At 47.3% G+C, this 20,641-nt stretch overlaps 7 protein-coding genes across 7 annotated transcripts; 4 read left to right on the forward strand and 3 right to left on the reverse strand.

Moving 5' to 3' along the window:
• Positions 1–618: 618 nt before the first annotated feature.
• On the forward strand, positions 619–1,272 carry Triagg1_10520 (uncharacterized protein; the record flags this gene model as incomplete). Its single annotated transcript, XM_062894601.1, has 2 exons — positions 619–848; positions 924–1,272. 2 exons carry the CDS (start codon positions 619–621, stop codon positions 1,270–1,272), a joined length of 579 nt encoding a protein of 192 aa, XP_062750552.1.
• A 288-nt stretch (positions 1,273–1,560) lies between these two features.
• Positions 1,561–3,027, forward strand: Triagg1_10521 (uncharacterized protein; the record flags this gene model as incomplete). Its single annotated transcript, XM_062894602.1, has 2 exons — positions 1,561–1,702; positions 1,775–3,027. The coding sequence occupies 2 exons, from the start codon at positions 1,561–1,563 to the stop codon at positions 3,025–3,027; spliced, it is 1,395 nt and encodes a 464-aa protein (XP_062750553.1).
• A 1,679-nt stretch (positions 3,028–4,706) lies between these two features.
• On the forward strand, positions 4,707–6,099 carry Triagg1_10522 (uncharacterized protein; the record flags this gene model as incomplete). The annotated part of the gene is made up of 3 exons (XM_062894603.1): positions 4,707–4,828; positions 4,908–5,293; positions 5,357–6,099. 3 exons carry the CDS (start codon positions 4,707–4,709, stop codon positions 6,097–6,099), a joined length of 1,251 nt encoding a protein of 416 aa, XP_062750554.1.
• Positions 6,100–7,372: 1,273 nt separating this feature from the next.
• Positions 7,373–7,825, reverse strand: Triagg1_10523 (uncharacterized protein; the record flags this gene model as incomplete). Its single annotated transcript, XM_062894604.1, has 2 exons — positions 7,373–7,390; positions 7,463–7,825. The coding sequence occupies 2 exons, from the start codon at positions 7,823–7,825 to the stop codon at positions 7,373–7,375; spliced, it is 381 nt and encodes a 126-aa protein (XP_062750555.1).
• Positions 7,826–8,712: 887 nt separating this feature from the next.
• Triagg1_10524 (uncharacterized protein) lies at positions 8,713–9,708 on the reverse strand (the record flags this gene model as incomplete). The annotated part of the gene is made up of 1 exon (XM_062894605.1): positions 8,713–9,708. The coding sequence occupies one exon, from the start codon at positions 9,706–9,708 to the stop codon at positions 8,713–8,715; it is 996 nt and encodes a 331-aa protein (XP_062750556.1).
• A 1,278-nt stretch (positions 9,709–10,986) lies between these two features.
• On the reverse strand, positions 10,987–12,600 carry Triagg1_10525 (uncharacterized protein; the record flags this gene model as incomplete). The annotated part of the gene is made up of 1 exon (XM_062894606.1): positions 10,987–12,600. One exon carries the CDS (start codon positions 12,598–12,600, stop codon positions 10,987–10,989), a length of 1,614 nt encoding a protein of 537 aa, XP_062750557.1.
• A 3,744-nt stretch (positions 12,601–16,344) lies between these two features.
• Positions 16,345–20,193, forward strand: Triagg1_10526 (uncharacterized protein; the record flags this gene model as incomplete). Its single annotated transcript, XM_062894607.1, has 4 exons — positions 16,345–16,792; positions 16,840–17,322; positions 17,385–18,195; positions 18,246–20,193. The coding sequence occupies 4 exons, from the start codon at positions 16,345–16,347 to the stop codon at positions 20,191–20,193; spliced, it is 3,690 nt and encodes a 1,229-aa protein (XP_062750558.1).
• Between the last annotated feature and the right edge of the window lie 448 nt (positions 20,194–20,641).

Consider the following 20,641-nt stretch of genomic DNA (forward strand, 5'->3'; position numbering starts at 1 on the left):
TATAGATTAATGATTTTTGGATGGCGGCGCAAAAGAGCATCGCAACTTTGCGATTGCGAAATCTTGGTGTTTGGGCCGAGAATTTGCCGGACTGATATGGAGGATTGGGAATAGGATCAATCACTTGCTGGGGATTTCTGCGGAATAATAGGCATTGACATTTATATCAATGTAACTTAATACTATACTATTTTGGTGGTTGAATTGATGCATGTTGGGAGAGCTGTACGTGAAGATATTCACCATCTGATGTCATTTTCGTCCTCCAACACCTACAGGCTACCTACAAGGCAAGCCAGGCTTATCTATGCTGCAAGTAGCAAATGCTCATAGCAGCATATCACTTTTATTGCAAATTTCATCTTGAGAAAGGATCTCGATTTCGAGTCCGTGTTTGCTGTAATCAGACTTTCTGGCCCACATTTGTTCTCCGTCATGCGGTGTCATGAAATCATATACCGTTGCTCTGAGGTCATCGAGGAGCCATCGTCTAGAGCATACGTAAATACTGTATAAATACTGCCATCTTCAACGATTCAATCAGAAACCAATCCTCACAAAAAACTAACAGCCTTTCAAACTTGAACAATTCCACTACAAGACTTTACGCATATCAAAATGTCCAACTACGAAGAGATTTCGCGCCGTGCCGAGGCTGATCTCAATACCTACCAGGCCAAGACTGGCAATGCTCGTCCACAGGCTGATGACGATGCCGGCGTCAACTCTTACGTGGAAAAGAAATTTGATTCAGCCAATGTCACCTATGGAGAAGATTTGAGTACAAACAGGGGCTACAACAAACGTATTCCTCCTGGTGAGGGAGGAGACGTTGATGCTCGTGGGAGGTGAGTCCCCATCGACCCCTTAGTCACGTCGGCACTTGGTAGTGAGAATGGGCATTTACTAAGATACTCCAACAGACAAGCTACCGGAAATCAGTACGAAGGCCAAGGAGGTCCTGGTGACAAGATCTCCGAGTCATATCGCCAACAGGGCGGCCAAAACGACGCCGATGTTGTAGGCGCAGATGCCCAACGGAGCCTGGGCAACAGCGGCGACATTGCCGCTCAAGGACAAGCCGCGTCCAGGGCAAACGTTGGAAGAAATCCGCCGGGGGTCGGAGGATCAAAGTACAAGGGAAGTGATTATTATACGCCCGAGAGTGTGCCGGATAGCATCTCTGCAGAGGGCTGGATTGCGCCTGAGAGTGTGACGCAGGCGAGTCGGGAGACGGAAGGATACACGTCCAGAATCCATGAAGACGAATAATTGATGCGTGTAAGTTAGGAATAAGATTGTATAGTATTTTCGTGGTTTTTATGATAGGAACATAAATGGATGGCACATGTGATGGGCCTTTTATGTGTTCTCGGAGAAGTGGCTGCGTCATAGCGCTCCAGAGCTCCTTATCGCGACTGTTATCTCCTCCTACAGTGCTCTGTATGGCCTCCAACCTCGCGTGGCCCATGTCAGCTATTCTTCCATCAACAACCTCCAAGCTCTAACACAACAATGCTCTTCTCTTAGTGATGGTCTTTCGGTCAAGTCAAGTATAGAATGCCAAGCCGCTCCCCGTCCGCGTCCGGGCTTCTCCCCATGCCCGGCGCTCCGTCGTCCTCCTGGGCTGTCTACAGCGCCAGGCTGAAGAGCTTGGTAAAGCATCCCAACATGAGGGTCATCGTCGCCTTTTGGTTACTTGGTGCGCATCCTGTCAAGCTCTGAGCTTTTCTAATGGTAATGATATTCAGCTAACCGTTATCCCCCTTGACAGGCCTCATTAACAATGTGCTCTACGTAATCATCCTCTCGGCCGCCCAAGACCTCGTCGGATCGCTTCCGAAAGGCGTCGTCCTCCTCGCCGATGTCGTTCCCTCCTTCTTCACCAAGCTCATTGCTCCATACTTTATCCATCGCATACCATATCCGATACGAGTCCTCATTTTCATCGCGCTATCTGCGGGTGGCATGCTGATGATTGCCCTTACGCCTCCGTCCAAGTCTGTGGCAGTAAAGATGGTGGGAGTCATCTTGGCCAGCTTGAGCAGTGGTGGGGGCGAGCTCAGTTTCTTGGGACTGACGCATTACTACGGGCATGTGAGCTTGGCCGGCTGGGGATCTGGCACTGGTGCAGCCGGTCTGGTCGGGGCGGGATTATATGTGCTGTTGACTGATTGGTGGGGGTTTACTGTCCAGCAGAGCTTGCTGTTCTCGGCTTGCCTACCTGCCATCATGTTCGTCAGCTTCTTCTTTGTCCTTCCACTGGACCCGCTGCGCCAAGGCAGCGCTCTGAAGGAATATGATGCTGTTCCGGAAAGAGACGTAGAGGACGAAGATGCGGACCAGACGGAACACGAGATTGCAGCTAGCACTTCTGCTCTTCTTGTGCCTGAGCCGTCTGTCCTATCAGCAAACACTGCGTATGCCATGACCCGGGGCGAGGCGAATTCTCTGCGCAACAACATGCGGCGAGCCAAGGCTCTCTTCATACCGTACATGGCTCCCTTGCTGCTGGTATACGTCGCCGAGTATACCATCAACCAAGGCGTCTCGCCAACGCTGCTCTTCCCACTCGAATCATCGCCATTCAAAGAGTTTCGTGAATTCTACCCGTTCTATGGGTTTCTATATCAAGTCGGCGTCTTCATCTCGCGGTCGTCCACATCCTTTATCCGTATCCACCACTTATACCTCCCATCCCTTCTCCAAGTTGGAAACTTGATTCTTCTAACGCTGCATGCCGTCTTCTTCTTCATTCCCTCCGTCTACATCGTACTCATCGTCATCTTTTGGGAGGGCCTACTGGGCGGGGCCGTCTATGTCAACTGCTTCGCCGAGATCATGGAAAACGTGCCGGCCGAGGAGCGCGAGTTTAGTCTTAGCGCTACAACGGTAAGTGACAGCGGAGGCATTTGCATTGCGGGCTTGATCAGCATCGTGATGGAGACGAGTCTCTGCGATTACCAAGTCGCTCATGGGCGCGATTGGTGCCAGAGGGTGACAGTTTCACATGGCCGAGGATTATAGAGACAAACAATTGACAGAGTTGACATCGGAAAGAGTAGCGTGAATGGTTTAGTGGTAAAATTCTCCGTTGCCATCCGAGCAACGTCGGGGAGCCCTGGGTTCGATTCCCAGTTCACGCATTTGATTTTCTTTTTTCCTTCTTTTTGCAATTTTTATTCACTACCTATCCAGCTGATGGAAGAAAACGTCTGTGAAGTAGACATTACTGCCGAATGCAGACATTGATCAAGTGTCGCAAGTTGTTTCTGTTCTGTCAAGGCCCCAGCGGGCTGAGATATACTTGAAGCTAGCGAGGAGACTTACTCGATGCAACTTGTGGCGAGCCGCGACGTTTTCCTTTCTGGGAGTGTAGATGCTGGTTTTGTTTACATTTGCTGGATATTAGAGTTTTCCAACGTCATCTGTACTTTATGCCTCGCCGTAGTTGTGTGTTCAAGTTCAATCATGTGAAGATTGTCAGTGTCCTGCAATTTCTCTTGCGAGGTTCTTTGCGTTTGTATGCGGTTACGCGGCACGGCGCCGATGTCCGACGCAGCCAGGAGAGGGAGCCGATTTGGCGGATGAGGACCGGAACAATTTAATACGAGCAAACTAACACTGCGATCGATCGTGCAGTTATGTACATGTGTAATACGCAGTAGGAGAGTGAATACTAGGTGTGTGTAGATTGTCAGCTTGGGGCAATGCCAACGGCAGTTGCTCGTATTTTGATTCTCGAGTCTTTCTTTATTCCCGTAGCGTCTTATTACTTCAACCAGACCGCGACACCCACTATGAAATGTGCAGTAAGACGAAGAGGAAAAGACGAGATGCAAAGCTGAAACAATAACGCATCTTACTCATCAAATAAAGGCAACTTGGCGCCAATCCTCCCAAAGTATCCAATCCATCCGTTGCTTTTATTTTGTCTCCCCTGCTAGCCTCCCACCTCCCCCCATTCAGCCGCCTCCATTAGTGATGAGTGGCCAGAAACCAGGCAAAAACTAAAAACCTGGAAGCTAGTCGCGGCTCGTACTTGTATGTACATACAGCGGGATTGCAGCGAGATTCGAGGAATTCCCCCGTCAACGCCAAGCCCCCGAGTCTGGCGCTGCCTTGCTAGCGACGGGCATCGTGTGCTGTTAGCAGATACCCGGAGCTGGGCGCTGAGGGTACGTACCCGATAACGTCTCCAGTTTCTTTCTGCCCCTTTTCCCCCGTTCCGCCAATCCAAATCCAAATCCATCCAATATTGTGCTTCTTTTTCTGCTGTCTGTCTGCGTCTGTCTCTGTCCAGTACCAGTCTCTTGTCTTCTCTTGTCTCTCTTGTCTGTGCTTCGCCACAACGCGCCGCTACGCCAAGCCAATCTTGGGGTTTCTTCTCTTTTTTTTTTTTGCTGGTTTGTCGCCAGCTCTTTATTCTCTTTTCTTCCTTCTTCATTTCCCTGCTTCTTGTTCTTTTCTTGTTGATTGATTTTGCGCTTCATCCCACCTCTCTCTCCTTTTCTTCTACGATACGCTGCAACCCCCGTGTCTCGTTTCGGTGGGCACGCGGATCAAATCCATCGTTCGCCAGGATCCACTCCCTCAGTTCCTCCCTCTGCCCTCTTTTTTTTCTCCTCCCTCTTGCGCCTCCTACAAACAAAGGCCTGTCTTTGTCCTTCTGTATCCGCATTCCATCGGCGGAGCATGCAGCGATAATGTTTGTCGGCGGTGTTCGATCTTCCAAGCTGTCGGCCCTGTTGGCCGGCGCCATCATCTTCATCATTGTCTTTGCCGGCCTCGTCTACAACCAGCTGGACTCGGCTGAATTGCCCAACAGGTACGTGATGATGTGGTGACAGATCGCATCGTGGTCCCTGTCCAGGATAGCGTATGGCTAACGCAACTTGCGCTTCTAGGACGCAGCCAAATACAAACTCCGGCTCAGTGCCTCCGCCATCCGAACCAGTCAAACCTGTCGAGCCGGTGAAGCCCGTCGAACCCGTCGAGCCCGTTGAGCCTGTCAAGCCTGACACCAGCTTCCGCGATGTCTGGTTCGAGGTCCACAAGCCTTCCATCAAGCCCGACTCCAAATTCTACCAGCCTTATGGCGCCTTCAAGTTCGATCTCAAGCACGATATTCACTTCCCGGAGCCCCTCGGCAATGATCTCTGCATCATCGACCTCGACAACCGCCCTTTTGATGCGCCTCACCAGATCTTTGGACCCGATGTCATGAGCTGGGAGAAGAACCCCGAAAAGGTTCACGGCCTGTCTGTCGGCGTGCTCAATCACTGGCTTTATGGTACGCTCCCTCAATTCCACTCTCGCAGAATCATTGCAGCCAAACTAACGTGACCACCTGCAGCCAAGATCCACGGTTACAAGTACTACTTTGTCGCCATTGAGAAGCCCGAGGACCGTCGCGCATCTTGGAAGAAGGCCCCCGTCATCTCCACCATCCTCAAGCAGCACAAGGTTTGCCTGTATCTCGACTCCGACGCCATATTCCAGAACCTCGACCTCCCCTTCGAGTGGCTTCTGAACTACTGGGACCTGAACCCTAGCAACAACTCCCTCGCCCTGGCCGTCGACCCCAACCGCGAGTACAACAAGGACAAGTTTGGCAAGCTCATGCTCAACACTGGCTTCATTGTTGCGCAAAACAACGCCAAGACCTATGAGATCATGGACGCCTGGGCAGGATGCCCCGAGGAGAACGGCAAGCACCCCGAATGCGTCGAGTTTCGCACCAACTCGCCCGGCCGACCTACCGACCAGGGCGGTTTCGGCACCTTTATTCGATACGATTTCCCCGAAGACATCAGGCAGCTCGCTTGCACCGACGCCAACGGTTTCCCTAACAGCGATTCCGAGTGTGAGGGTCGCTTCATTCGCCATTTGTGGACCGGAAAGGACAGCTGGATCAAGGTCTTTGTCGGCCAGCAGGTTCCTGGAGGCTATCTCGAACTGTTCCACAAGGAGTTCCTGGACGAAAAGTCTGACTTTTACATTACTGAGAAAGACCTCATGGCCAAGTATCCACCCAAGGAAGAGACTCGGGAGCAGTCCGAGGAGACATCTCAGAGCCAACCCGAGGAGAAGGCATGAACAAGAGACCGCCTTGACCCTAGATGACTCCTCATTATTCATTGCCACGACAGGATTAAGAAAAATACATCTACACCGGCATATAACAAGCACTATTTAATACGGCCATTTTTTCTTTTCGCTAGGCCATCTGCGAACCGTGTTCCTTGGCTTCTTGACTGTCTTTTTATATATATATACAAACATGTAGGCGTGGCAGGCACAAGAAAAAGGGTCACGACATTGTTTTTGTTTTGGGAAACGGGAACTCGGTGCAGGAAAGCACGGTTTGTATATATAATCACGGGGCTTTTGTTTGGTTTTTTTTGTCAAGCTTTTTTACGAGGTGCCGAAAGAGAGACGAGAGCGAAAGCGAATCCGGGGGAGGGTGCATCATAACTGAGTGAATTAGCGGCAGTTGATCAAGATGCTGCCAAGTAATATTTACAATGAATTGATGATATACCGTTTATTATTCGTTGTTTTCTGGATTAGGTAGGAAAAGTTGAATGCCGTGGGATGAAGACGGAGCAAGGAATGTGACGATGTCTACCAGATTTACTCCATCAACTTCATCAACTTCATCAAGCTAAATGCACAAAGAAATGGGATAATGTCAATTTTCGATAATGATTCTTCTTCTTTAGTATTATATCATATTTCAAGCTTAGATTGAATATCCGCCAAGTTCAACGCTGCTTCACATGATGTGGTGCTGGTCTTTGCCAATGTTTGTATGTTGAATGCCGGGTAGCTGGGCCGGCCACATGACCTTGACCAAACAGCTTCACGCAATGCCGTAAACGTCATTTGTGACCTACGAGAACAACGCACAAAATAGAAATAATACAAAATGGCTACGAGAATGTTTGTATCACAGTGTTGTACCAGTCCCTCTCCTCATAGCACTTCACATCTCCATTATCCCAGAACGTACCTTGGTTTCATAAAGCGCCGTCACAACATGATACACACACACACACACACACACACACCAAAGTAGAGCAAGAAGAGGAGAAAGGAGAGAAATTACCCGGCAGGACAGGCTGACCGCCCCCCTCTAAAACGGTGTCGATACTTGGGTAACGGGTTATGCTGCGAGGGCCCGGTTTCTGTGTGACGCGCGTGTTTTGGGGGGAACAGGAGAGGCGCATGTGGCTTGTTTATTGAAGAACGCGCAGGGCTTTTGTGTTACGGATTTTTTGATTCAACTTGATGAGGTTTTATTACCATACGGAGAAGGGGGGGTCAAAGGAAGAGAGTGAGAGTGAGAGTTGAAAAAGTCTAGATATTGTTATTGTAAAAGCTTGGTCTAAGTTGGACATTACAGCATCCTTATCCTCATGCGAAGATGTCTCTTCCCCCTTTTGCTATTTCCACGCACACGCAACACCTCCCTAAACGACCATAACCTCATAAACACACCACTAATATCCGCCCGTCTCTTCATCGCCGCAGTCGTAGTAGCTCTGTTCCCTCTTAAGACCCCTGCGTTCCGCGCCTCCATCACACCCGTCTTGCCTTGGGCGCCGGTTGCCGCCTCCGTGTTGTTGCATGATTCGCAGGGCAAGTGCGTGTAGACCTCGTCGTCTGCGCGCTCGTAGCAGCCGCTGCGGCAGGACAATCCGTGGCGGTGGATCCGCCAGCGGGAGAGGGAGCCGTTCCAGCAGGGGACGCGGTTGCAGCGGCGGTTGAAGGTGAGGAAGCAGGAGGAGCAGCGGTTCCAGGACCGGAAGTGGACGCACATGGCGGCGGTGGTGATTTGTGATCTTTTGTGGTTGTAGTTGTATATGTATATGTCTGGTGGTGATGGTGATTTGATGGCTGGGATCGCGGGTGTTGAAGGTGATGAGCTTGGATGAAATAGAGTAGCAAGAAGAGGTAGCTGGATGTCTTTCATTCATGAGGAAACTTTTTGAGTTGGAAAAGAAAAGTTGGAAAAGAAAAGAAAAGAAAAGAAAAAGAAAGAGAGTCTTGTTGCAGCCTGAAGCAACAGGAGGAGCGAGACGCAAAGGAGGCTCACCGTCTGTATTTGAGTTCAGCCCGAACCAAAAACAAGGCAGCCTCTCTGCAGGTATGACAAAACCAGCCTGGTTCGAGAGAAACGGAGCATAAGAAGTAAATCGAATTTTGCATGGTTCATGGATGAAGCTGGAACGTGCCATTTGCGAAATGTTTGCTTCGTAGAATTGCCGTTTATAGATGGCCTTGTGAGAGGCGAGGGTTGGTGTACCCCGTGGAAGAAGACGCAGAAGATGCTTTTTTAGAATTCCCGATGACCCGGAACTAAAAAGAGCTGCTTGTTCCTTTTTATAGATTTGATTTGTGTAAGTCGGAAGAGGTCCGCTGGTAGCTCCAACTGGGCGGTGCTTCATCATCGGTTTGTGAACAAAACCCTTCTTCGTCGGGCTTGATCTTGTATTGATTTGGTGTATGTGGTCGCTATCCCCTGGGACATTTCATCTCACAGTCAAGCCCACCCAATCTGAGGGTCACACCAACATGTAACTTGGGATGCAATATCCACGGTGACACGAGTGACAGCTCATCCACGGGCAGTGCAGAAAATTGGCGGTGTCGTCGCTTACCAGCTCACAAGGACGTCCACACGATTTTCTTCTCTCTCTCTCTCGCTCAGCATTCCAAATCTGCCCACACGACCATGTTTTCTGGCGGTTCAGGCATTTCGTTGAAGAATTTCGCGATTTCGGCGTCATTGTACCGCATGCTGAAGTGCGTCAGGACAAAGGTCGTCTCCGGCCACTTTCTTATGACTTTTTCTAGATCCCGCCATAACGTGTGTTTTGTCTTTATGCCTTGTGCTTCGTGCTCTTCATAGAGAAAACTGCACTCTGTGATGACGACGGGAATTCCCTCTTTTAACCATGATGGTTCTGCAGCCAACGTCTGTGCTGTCGTATCGCCTAAGAAGGCAAATATAGGCGTGGTATGAGGAGCCGTGAGCTCGGTGCCGCTCTTACGCAGTGCTTGAAGCTCAGAACCCGGCAAAGAGGCGAATTCGGGTTTCAGACGCTGCGTAGTTTTGCTAAAGACGTAGCCCAGGCAGGGAACTTGATGGTCACAGCGAAAAGCCGTGGCCGTGATGCCCTGAGCGCGGCGGAGAGGCACAACATCGCCGGGAGATAACCCGTGAGTGAAGTGCGTGTTGAGAAAAGCCGTAGAAGAGGGAGTCCGGCCCAATTCCTCGCTCCTTGCAACTATTTTGTCGTCGATGGGAAGCCCCCGGATATCTGCGTCTTCAGGCCCGATTTCACCTCCGAGATTGAGTATCGTCTTGGCAAGGACGAAATTGTCAAACGCAGTCCTCATCTCGATGGGACAGAAAATATCCGGCGGATCATCGCGCTTCACGAATGCCGGCGCCAACAGCGTGTGATCGCTGTGGCCGTGCGTCAAGAAGATGTGCTTGGGACGCTGGTTGTTGACGACGAGGCCGGCATCTAGCAGAAGATTGAGCGAGGGAATGATAAAGGATGTGTGCCAGGCGGCTCGAGATCGGCCTGTGAGGACGAGGTGGCTGTGCGGGTTGGGGAATTTCCACTCGAGCACGTCGGACCGAGGGGATTGGGGCAGAGGAGCGGCGAACCGCGGTTTTTGTCGGTTGGCCATTGGAATTCTGCGAAATAATGTCTGCTTTTATGTAGAGCGTCTACCATGCAGTGATGGTGATGTTGCTGAATTGAAGTCTTGAGGTTGAAAAACCAGCTAGCCAATATATATATGGTGGATAGTTCTAGCACCGCTCATCAGCCTGTCAAGAGCAGGGTGTGCTTTCTTCTGAAGTGCACGTCTTGGCAATCTAACCCAGATAATTTATAGCACAGAAATATTACTCTTCATTCATCATACTCTTTTTTCTCTTGGCCGTGATGGTCATATGTTTTGATGCCTTGCCAGGGCGCTGAATGTTGAATCTCGGCGATGACTCAACCACCGCGGCGAATGAGTGCATGTTGATAAACGGCTTGAAATAATGCGCAGTACAACCTCACACTTCATTAATTATTATCAACAAGTAGAATAAAATGTAGATAAGAAAAATCAGCAAAAGCATAACTTAAATATAGTTCAATCGCCTTGGTCACCACAAGGTTACGGGTACTTTTGCAGAGGTAATGAAACACGTCGATGTCATATTGGCTGAACTATGTATCGGCCGGTTCGTAATGCATAGTAGATACCCAAATTCTTGTAGATTAAAGCCTGGTTCATATCGCCACCATCCACACTGGGGACAGACTGCGGAAAAGCTGATGCATACCTAAGAAAGCTTCGACATTATCGTTGAAGTTGGCGACACTGGCACGATGCTAAATAGTATACAGGCGATCAAGCTAAAAGGCGTTATTACGGTCATCGGGGTTGTAACGGGAGTGACTCCGCCAGAGAGCATCATGTCTGCACTGTTGAAGATGTGTACCTTTTGCGGCATCCATGTTGGCTCAAGAGGTCTTGTGAAGGAAATGATGACCGCAATAGAAGCCAATGGGATCCAGTCGGTTATGGACAAAAGAGTATTTACACTGCCGGAACTGAGTGAGGCCTTGGAGTATCTGGCAACTACAACTAGCCCATACAACTACATGAGAAGAGGCTAACAGACATTGAAGGAGGCTCAGAAGCATGTAGGTAGGTAGAGTGGGTGTTAGAATCGTGTAATATTCAGTAATTGTGCATACAATATTGCTAAACAAAAGAACCTAGATTAGTGTAGCATAGTATATGACATGAGAAAAACTAGTGAAGGTGTGTTCTACAGCTCCTCAAGCCTTTGAATGACAGGTGCAACGAGTAACCATGTGAGGCGGTTTGAACATAGACATCTGGAAAACAATCTTGACCCATATACACTCTCCTTTCTCAAGATCCACTCATCTGATCCTGAGCTTATCCCAAGTGCGGAATGCTCATTACCGCTGGTGTTGCCTTGAAGGCTTCAGAAGGAAGAAAGTACAGCGCCCTGAAGCTTTCAGTGACAAGAAAAAGCCGGCAAGGGATATAGCATATTGCAATACACCCGAGAACAATGTTCATCACCGTTTTCTTTTGCTTTCGGATGTCTGCTACTGTGTCTCCGACATGAGGTATATGGGTAGCAATGTAAATGTAAGGCAGGACGATAGTCATTAGAGCTGAGATTCTCCACAAGAGTCTCTCAACGTCTGTGGGAAAGTCGGAATTCCATGCAAAGAGGTGGACGCCTCCAAAAGAAGTAGCTGACGCGAATCCAATGAGTAACGAGAAAATATCGGCTGATTTCGGGGAAAGTGTGTAAAGCTTGCGCCAAGAACATCCACTCTTCTTAGATCGCTTCTTCCGTATGAAATTTCTCCATTGGAAGCAGAACTGACATGTCAACTTTTTGTTCTTTAGATCCTTGTAGCATCTGTAGTCGTCCTTTTCACCTTTTTCTTCCTCCCCATTTCCCCCTTGACGAGTTTCCCTTTGGCTGCCGTTCGGTAGACGACTGCTTTCTTGGCTGCTGCCTTCTGGGTCGGTATTCCCTGGATTTGTGGTCTCTGGATCGACGTTACCTAAATCTCTAGTGTCTGTATTTCTGGTGTTTGTATCTCTGGTGTTTGTATCTCTGGCGTCTGTAACTCTGGTGTTTGTATCTCTGGCGTCTGTATCTTCACTCTCTAGACTCATATCCGGATCCTCATAGTCAATCAAATCGTGCAAAGTAGAAGTTGGCATATAATATCGCTTGCCCTGAATATATGCAAATGGAGCTGCTTTGGCAATAGCAACGAAGTCGTCGTACTTGACAACCTTTCTTATATCTATGTAGAAAGGCACGTTGACATCTTTGGGTTTAATGAAGTCAATACTGTATATAATGACTGCGGTTGCAGCAAAGGCGACTGTGGTGATTTCCAGCTGAGTGAAATGTAGATTATCAATGGTTCGAACTACCAGTTGGACGACAAGCCAGAGTACCTGGAGTACAGCAATAATTTTCACCAGGCCGTCTGATTTGCTTTTATCGTCGATCGCCTCTTCCGTAATATGTGGCATTTTCGTAATGATATTCCTATTTCGTGCGATCGCAAGCTGTTTCGAATCTAGTATCCAGATATTTCCAGCTAATGCTGCGACATCGGCTTCACTCAAAGTTGATTCCACAGGTGATTCCGCCTGTGGTTCCGCCTGCGGCTCTGCCTGCAATCCTTGCTGTGGTTCTTGCTGTGATTCTTGCTGTGATGACTCTCCATTTTTGCGATTTTCCATCTCGAAAGCATGCTCAACATGGCACTCCCACAAATCCCACGGAATTCTTCCACACCTCTTCAGAAGTCGATCCTGTCTCCTACAAAAATCCTTAATAAACTCAGGTATTTCGCCACCTTCGGGTAATATTTTCTGCGTATCCTGGTCTGATGTTGGAGTATCACCATCCTTTGGTGGGAGGAAGCGAAGAGCGATTCCGCCCATATCAACAAGGATTGTGTGCTTTAGACTCCAAGGAACTTCATCTCGATGTGCAAGTTGCTCCAACATTGCTGAGTTGAACCGAGTAGCAAAAATCTTTCTTGCACAACCAGTAGCGGCAAATTCTGGAGAGAAGAGTTTCAGGCCCATCCAGAATACTTTCCGCCAGAGGAGATATATTTGTTTGCAAAGCCACTGTCTGAAACCCTTTGTAACAACATCTGCGGGGAGGTCGAGGTGTAGGATGGACCATGTAGACAAGATAATGATACTGATGCAACTCCAGACAATCTCTAGAGTTGACCTGGCGTTTACCCCATGGACATATCCGCTATATGTCCCGTTGGGAGGAAGGGTGCATTCGGGAGTAAAATTTCTCATTGTTAATACTGATTGATGTCTGCTTTGTTACAGACTTGTTCAACCAGAGAAGGGATTTTTAAATCTTATATAGACGGGCAAACTTGGTTACACAAAGCACAGCAATATACACCATGAAAGTCTTCATCGCTCCCTTGTGCATTACGAGGGGGCAAAAGCCTGTCTTTCTCTGTATGATGCTTTGTACTTTGCCTTGCATCCCTGCAAAACCTATTCAGCAGCCAGCTGAGTTGTACTAATAGCAAACGTGGTCATGCTTTACTGGCGTAGAGTCTCGCGTATTGCTGTGGCGTAAGAAAATTTGCAAAACATCCTAGCACTTATATGACAGTGGCGTTTTGGCTGAAAGGCCGCGAATCATTCTCAAGTATAAAAGTCTCCGAAGAGCCTATGGTGAGAGCTCATATGTCTTGGCACCATTGTGCCCGCGTGCTATTTCGACGAAAAAGGAAGAGTAGACTGCTCGCTTGGATGCAAGGGCAGAGTTCTAACAGAATAGGGATACAAGATGCGCCTACGTTGCATACCTTCAGCCCCGGCTGGCCATAACAATGATGTGTGAAATCCGCTTTATATTACTGCTGTACCTAGCAACAACCTGGTAACGTTATTACTTCCATACGCAAGATTCATCCCGGATATTTAAAGCCTGTTAGCTGGAGACTCGATAGAGAAACTCGTTAAGTTGTCGATTGAGCTCAATCCTCAACTACTCGTCGTCTTAAGGGCACTTCAGTCTTGGCAAGTCTGAAATATTCGTAGCACAATTTGCGCCAACATCTTGGCGGCCATGCAAGCCTCCTATATAGTGCGCAAATGCATTTGATGAGATTACATGTGTCCTAGACTGGTTTGTCATTATAAAGCGCTACGCGTATGGTTGGGTGTCAAAATCTGACCTGTATCTGCGTTATGCAGACAAGGTGGTGATTTGACCAATGACAAAGGTCTTCGGTGAGGCTTCGGTGCAGACAATTACGCTCTCAGCCGCTTACATTGGCAAGTATAGCGTTAGTTATTATTATGTATACGCATCGGAAGCAAATATCAAGCTCGGCATTGAAAGGAAGATTCATGAATGTCAAAAGGGTTTAGTTGCCGCTACCTGGCATAAGGCTATTCACCAACTATGAGAAACACTCTTTTTGATCAATCCTTCCGTTCTGACTGTGTAAAATCACAAGCTATCAAGGGCCTGATAGCTTTCATTGAGGCTGTAATGAGGCTGTAATGAGGCTATAAGTTACAACACAAGAGGAGACAGAATCACCCACAGTGCCACTGCGCGTAACATCCCACTTTCTATGAACATGCCTATAGATCTAATAGCTGCATGAGCTTAAAATTTAAAACCTTATCTAATAGAACCAAAGCCTTTTACTCCGCAAGCTCATGGCTAACTTAACGTTTGTCTAAGCAGTACCCTGGTGATTCTGATCTTACTTTTGAGATGGATTTCGAATTTTAAAGCCAAACTCTGATAGCAAGTGGCGGAGATTGACTCATTACTGTAGCGATCTGCTATATGAAGATTTGATACAATATTGCTTTTTTCGTTGTGGCGTACAGAAACCTTTTTTGCCTTTGGAGCGCCTTTACAAACTATAATATATAGGCAGACGCTGAGAAATCTATAAATTCGCTGCCTCCTCCTCCTCCTGTCCTTTGTTCTCTCACATCTGCGTCTCATCCGGGGGGAGGGAAAGGTGAGTGAGCTTATCCCCGCTGTGTAGCATCTGTTCCTTTCCTTTCATTTGACCTCAGCCTGTCAGGGGGCAGGCTGAGGTCTACATGGGGATTTAGCTCAACTTCACCAATTCCTTTCCTCCTTCATGACCAGTGATGATACCTTTTGGAAACTGAGGCCATGAGTTTTGTTTGATGTTGTTGAATGATGTTTCAAGTTATTATTGCCTATCCCTCTGTTCAAATCAATCTTTCTACATTTATAGCATGGAAACATCTTACATACGCCTGCTGCTCGTCATTAGCCGCAGTGTGGCAGAGACATTTACCGTCGAAATGCGAGAGAGGTCGTGTTTTCACTATTTAAACATGTTCACACCACTTTCTATGTTTGTCTGCCTACTACTACTAGCATCGCCCTTTCTGCAAAGTACTGATTCCTTAGGATTTACCTTTACATATGAGATGGGGGAGGCAACTGCAGATATAGTGCTTTTACTCTGTCCTTATGCCCATAATTAAACCCCCTGCTACGCTTTCATGAACTCTCTTGCTCAATCCCACCTCAGCGATAAAGCTGTCAAATAGAGTGGTCAGGGCTGTCATGTTCTCTGCTCTTCACCCTATTATCCTTAGGTACCCTTAGCTTTAATACCCACGCTGATGTTTTGACATCTTGCTAACGCTAGCCGTTGAACACTCACGAAACAAATACACATTCACTAGAATCATAATAGAAAGACTTGAGTATTAGAAAAACTCAGGTTTGTATGTCACACATTATTCACAGACTCTTTATCCAGTACCTCACTTGGCTATCTAGCACCACAGTGGTTTCAATCCAGCTCTCGTAGCAAGATACTAGAAAGAATTATTTATCTAACACTTTCCTGAACTACTAACATCGCTGCTTTCTTTCAATATCCAATCTATTCTTGCAACCTTCTAGACCTGTTACTCTCGCCATCAAAGTCGCTAGTGCTTAATACTGTCTTTAGTACTTGTCATACGGAATGCCGGGCGGCAACTCTTGGTCTGGGTAGACCCCTCTTTGTGAGTAAGTGAGGCTTACAGGTAGGACAGGCCTTTGGTAGCCTTAAACTGCGCCTTAAATATTCTCGTTTAGCCGACAGGGGCAACATATTTGTAGCATTTAAATATATTTGTTCAGCAACTGTTCAGCAACTCTACATAGATAGGCTCGCCAAGCGTGGCAGAGTTCGTACTACCATGGTACTGCTTATATGGTTTGATTATAGGATTGATGAAAAACCGGTTTCTTCTCTGATAGACGCCCGCCAAGCGTGGCAAAGTATGTATTACCATCACACTGCTTATACTTTGTAACTATAGCATTGGTGAGGAAACAGCTTTAATCTCTGATAGACGCGCGCTTCCTCGGGAGGATGGATCTTCAACCTGTAGTTCGATGTTCGTACTACTTCTAGCGTGTAGTACAATGTACAGCCTCGTTTCATCTACAGCTTTTCGTGAGCCCAACTTGTTGGGTACACCAAGCAGGAGTCGAATGAATCGGGCTGGGCTTCCAATTACGATGGACTAGCTGCCTGATATTTCAGTCACTTGCAGTAGGTATATCGGCAAGGGTTCTGAATATATATACGCTCTTCTCGCCACTATAACTACGTTTCTTCTAACATCTTCAATCTCTCATATCACAGCTACTTTTCTCTAAAATTAAAAACCTTCACTGCTATTAATTAGCTAAAATATCTGATACCAATCATGTCGAACCCCAAAGACTACACTGTCGGCTGGCTATGTGCTATCAACATAGAACAGGGTGCGGCTGAAGCATTGCTCGACGAAGAGCACCTGGCGCCCAGTGCTATTGGTCCTCGCGATAACAACACATACGTACTTGGAAAAATGGGACAGCACAACGTAGTCATTGCTTGCCTACCATTCGGAGAATATGGTAACAGCACGGCGGCAGCAGTTGCTAGAGATATGCTGAACAGCTTTCCTAATGTGAGGATTTGTCTGATGGTAGGCGTCGGAGGTGGCGTCCCAACCACGCATGATATCCGCCTAGGAGATGTTGTTGTTGGAGTTTCGCAGGATGGGCAGGGAGGAGTGTTCCAGTATGACTTTGGGAAAGCAATTCAGGACCAAGAATTTCAGCCTACAAGGTGTTTGGACCAGTCGCCTGCACTATTACGGGGCGCCGTGGGTAACCTTAAAAGGCTCTACAGGAAAAGGGTGGCCATCAGTTTCAAGACACTATAAATGGCATACTCAACAAAAATCCGAATCTCCTGGAAGACTACCAACGGCCTGATCCGAGTACTGATCGACTCTATCTCAGCGATGCTGTTCACCCTTCAAAAAGCGAAAAGAGTTGCGCGGAAGTTTGCGGTGATTCGAAGCTAAAGTCACGAGAGCAACGAGCCAAGAATCAAGAATCAATGATTCACTATGGCCTTATTGCATCTGGTAATCAGCTAATGAAGGATGCTTCGATTCGAGATACACTTGCCCTCAAGAATCATATTCTTTGTTTTGAGATGGAAGCAGCTGGGTTGATGAACCATTTCCCGTGTCTGGTTGTCCGTGGAATATGCGATTACTCAGATTCACATAAGAATAAGGACTGGCAAGGCTACGCAGCAATGACCGCAGCAGCTTACGCAAAAGACCTCATTGGACAGATTCATCCTACTACAATTGAGCATGAGAACAGCTTTGCAAATGTTCCTTCCAGTTAGTTAATAAAACTCCTATTTACCACTGCTTATTTCTAACTTTAATCACCTTTACATAAGATGTGGCAAAACGCCTCGAGCAACCTGATAATGGGTACCATGACCACAACAAGATCGCCATCCTTGACTGGCTCTCTCCACCCGACTCTAACACACAACCAAGTGACTATCTCAGCATACGTCAGGAAGGATCCGGAGAATGGCTGCTTAGCTCAGAAAAGTTCCAAACGTGGGTTCAAAAAAGGAAGCACATGTTGTTCTGTCCAGGCATGCCCGGGGCGGGCAAGACTGTTCTAACGTCGGTTGTAATTGATCACCTTCACGCACAGTTCAAAGAAGACTCAAAAACGGTTATTGCATATTTCTTCTTCAACCACAAGCGGCGACACGAGCAAACAATCGATGTCTTACTGGCAAGCTTCTTGAGGCAGTTGATAACATCTCAATCCCCTCTACCAGAAGTGGTACACGGGCTCTACGAACAATACAATACTGCAGCCAAACAGATCCGACCACCTACCAAAGAACTCACCCGAGCTCTTCAATCCGTAGTAGCATTATACTCGAGGGTTTTTATCATTATCGACGCACTTGACGAGTGCGAGTCGGCTCACTGCACGCGGTCGAGGGTCCTATCATCCGTCTTTCAACTTCAATCCGAAACAGAAGCAAATTTTTTTATAACTTCTCGTTTTGATATGGAAATTGCAAGTGCGTTTTCGAGTACCCCTTCACTGGAGATACGTGCGAGCGACGAAGATGTGCAAAGATACCTTAGAGGCAACATGGTCTATCTCCCAAGATTTGTCCGGAACGATCCCAACCTGCAGGAAAAAATTATTGGCAGTGTCGTTCAGGCTGTTCAGGGAATGTAAGTAAATAACCACCTTTTCAATCAATCGTTTGTACTAAGCCAGCTAGGTTTCTTGTGGCCTACCTTCACCTCGAATCTCTGAAAAGAAAAACAACACGGAGGGAGATTACTAGTGCTTTGCAGAATCTAGCAACAGGTTCTGATGCATACGAACAAATCTATACAGCAACGATGGAAAGGATTGCCGAACAATCTGAAGAACAAACGCGATTGGCAACGTCGATTTTGTCCTGGCTCACCTTTGCGTGGAGGCCAATGAGAGTGATTGAGCTTCAGCACGCGCTTGCGGTAAAAGAAGGGCAGTCGAAATTTGACAAAGACAGCAGGCCAGACACTGAATGTATGGCGTCTGTATGTGCTGGTTTGGTTACTATCGACAACAAAAGCGGCACCATCCAATTGCTTCACTACACAGCTCAAGAATATTTCCAACAGACGTTCAAGAGATGGTTCCCAGAAGCCCACTCCAAAATCACAATGACCTGTATTACCTACTTGTCATACAAAACATTTAAGCTGAGAGCAGGCGATGGCCCTTGTTCTATTGTATCACGCGTGGATTCTCACCCGTTCTACGGTTACGCTTCTCATTATTGGGGTCGCCATGCCAGAGAAGAGTCTGTCCTAGGAAATGAAACAATGGAGTTTTTAACGGATACAGCGAGAATGAAATCATATCACAAAATACTCAAGCATATCCAATGGCACGAAAACGAACCCGCTTTCTCGGAGTTGAAAAGTCAAACTACGGTGTTACATTTAGCTGCCTGGTTTGGGCTTACAGCAGCCATCAAACTACTACTTAGAAAAACTACCGCCAATATTGAGGATACCAACGAATTGGGCGACACCCCGTTGCATGTCGCAACCAAACATGGCTATGCCGATATTGTTCAACTACTGATAAACAATAACGCCAATATCGATGCTGTTAATGATGATGACGAAACATCGCTGCATATTGCAGCTGAAAACGGCAGGAAACCTATCGTGCAACTGCTGCTAGATAAGGAAGCTAATACCGAACTGGAGAATTATTATTTCAGGACACCGCTTCATCTTGCAGTTTTATGGAGCCATGAAGATATTGTTCGACAACTGTTGAAACGTCGTGCCGATATCGAAGCTCCGAATTTAGATGGTGAAACACCGCTGCATCTTGCAGCTATCAATGGCGGCAAGAGGATTATTCGACAGCTGCTGAAAAATGGTTCCAATATCGAAGCTTTAAACTTAAATGATGAAACACCTCTGCATTGTGCAGCGGAGCACGGCAATGAAGATACTGTTCGGCAGCTGTTGGACTGGGGCGCAAATCTTGAAGCTGCTGACCGCGAGGGCAAAACACCGCTACATCATGCGGCGGGTAACGGCCAGCAGCGTGTTGTCCAACTGTTGCTAGAACGGCGTGCAACTACCAATGCCGCCAATACTGATGGCCGCAAAGCACCGGATTCCGCTGTTTTCTTGACATATGAGAACTACTCGAATCCTTGGTCTGAAAATCAGGAAGCCTCCTTCTATCCGTTGTTAAACCATGGCGCCGATGTCAACACCGTTGATGAAAATGGTAAAACGCCGCTACATTTAGCTGTTGAGTCTGGTCACCAACAAGTAGCCGAGTCCCTGTTAAACAAGGGCGCCAAGGTTGATGCCACTGATCTCCATGGCAAAAGACCTATAGATTATGCCCAAGAGCATTATCACTCTGGAGCAGACCGCTCCCCGCATCTCGTTCAGTTACTGTTAGATAACAGCGCCACTATCCAGGATACTGATCGCTGGGACCATAAAGAATATGTGGTTCCCGAGATTAAAACTGAATTCGGCGAGTTGGTATTGCGTTGTACTGAAGGCGCAGTTAGAGCACCAGACATGAAGATCGAGGACTTGGATAGCCGCATGAGCAAGAGGCCCAGACTGAGATCACAAGAAGAGGATATAAAAATGACTGGAATGGGTATGTTCGAAACAGACGAATTGTGTTTATTCTGATTGTTGAGAATCTTTGCTATATACTGCTGAATTTGTTCTTTTCATCGTTCCTAGATACATAGCTATTGAAGTTGAGATGATAATGAAGTTAAATTTGTTTTGAAGCAATGTTGTTAAGGAATACATAAAACTTCTAGAAAGTCTTCAAAATTCACCGTCTAATTGAGTCTGCACATAATAGGTAGCTTAAAATAGGGAACGACTTAAGGTAGCTTACACTGGTCCTAGATGGTATTAAGTGAAGATTATTTCAGGCAGTCTTTGTCATAGATCCGAATTTGAACAAGTAAAAGAGGCCAGAGTCTAGTGGTTTGCCTCTTGATTCCACATTACTTCATGCAGCTTTAATAATACGCAAGGTCCGGCGCTACGGTGCGGCCCATGATGCAGGTCCGGAGCCGGGCTTTCGAGCCTCGGGATCACATAATCGGGGGACCTGGTCACCATT

This window comes from Trichoderma aggressivum (assembly GCF_033847375.1).
Source record: "Trichoderma aggressivum f. europaeum strain CBS 100526 chromosome Unknown scaffold_075, whole genome shotgun sequence".
Lineage (NCBI taxonomy): Eukaryota > Fungi > Ascomycota > Sordariomycetes > Hypocreales > Hypocreaceae > Trichoderma > Trichoderma aggressivum.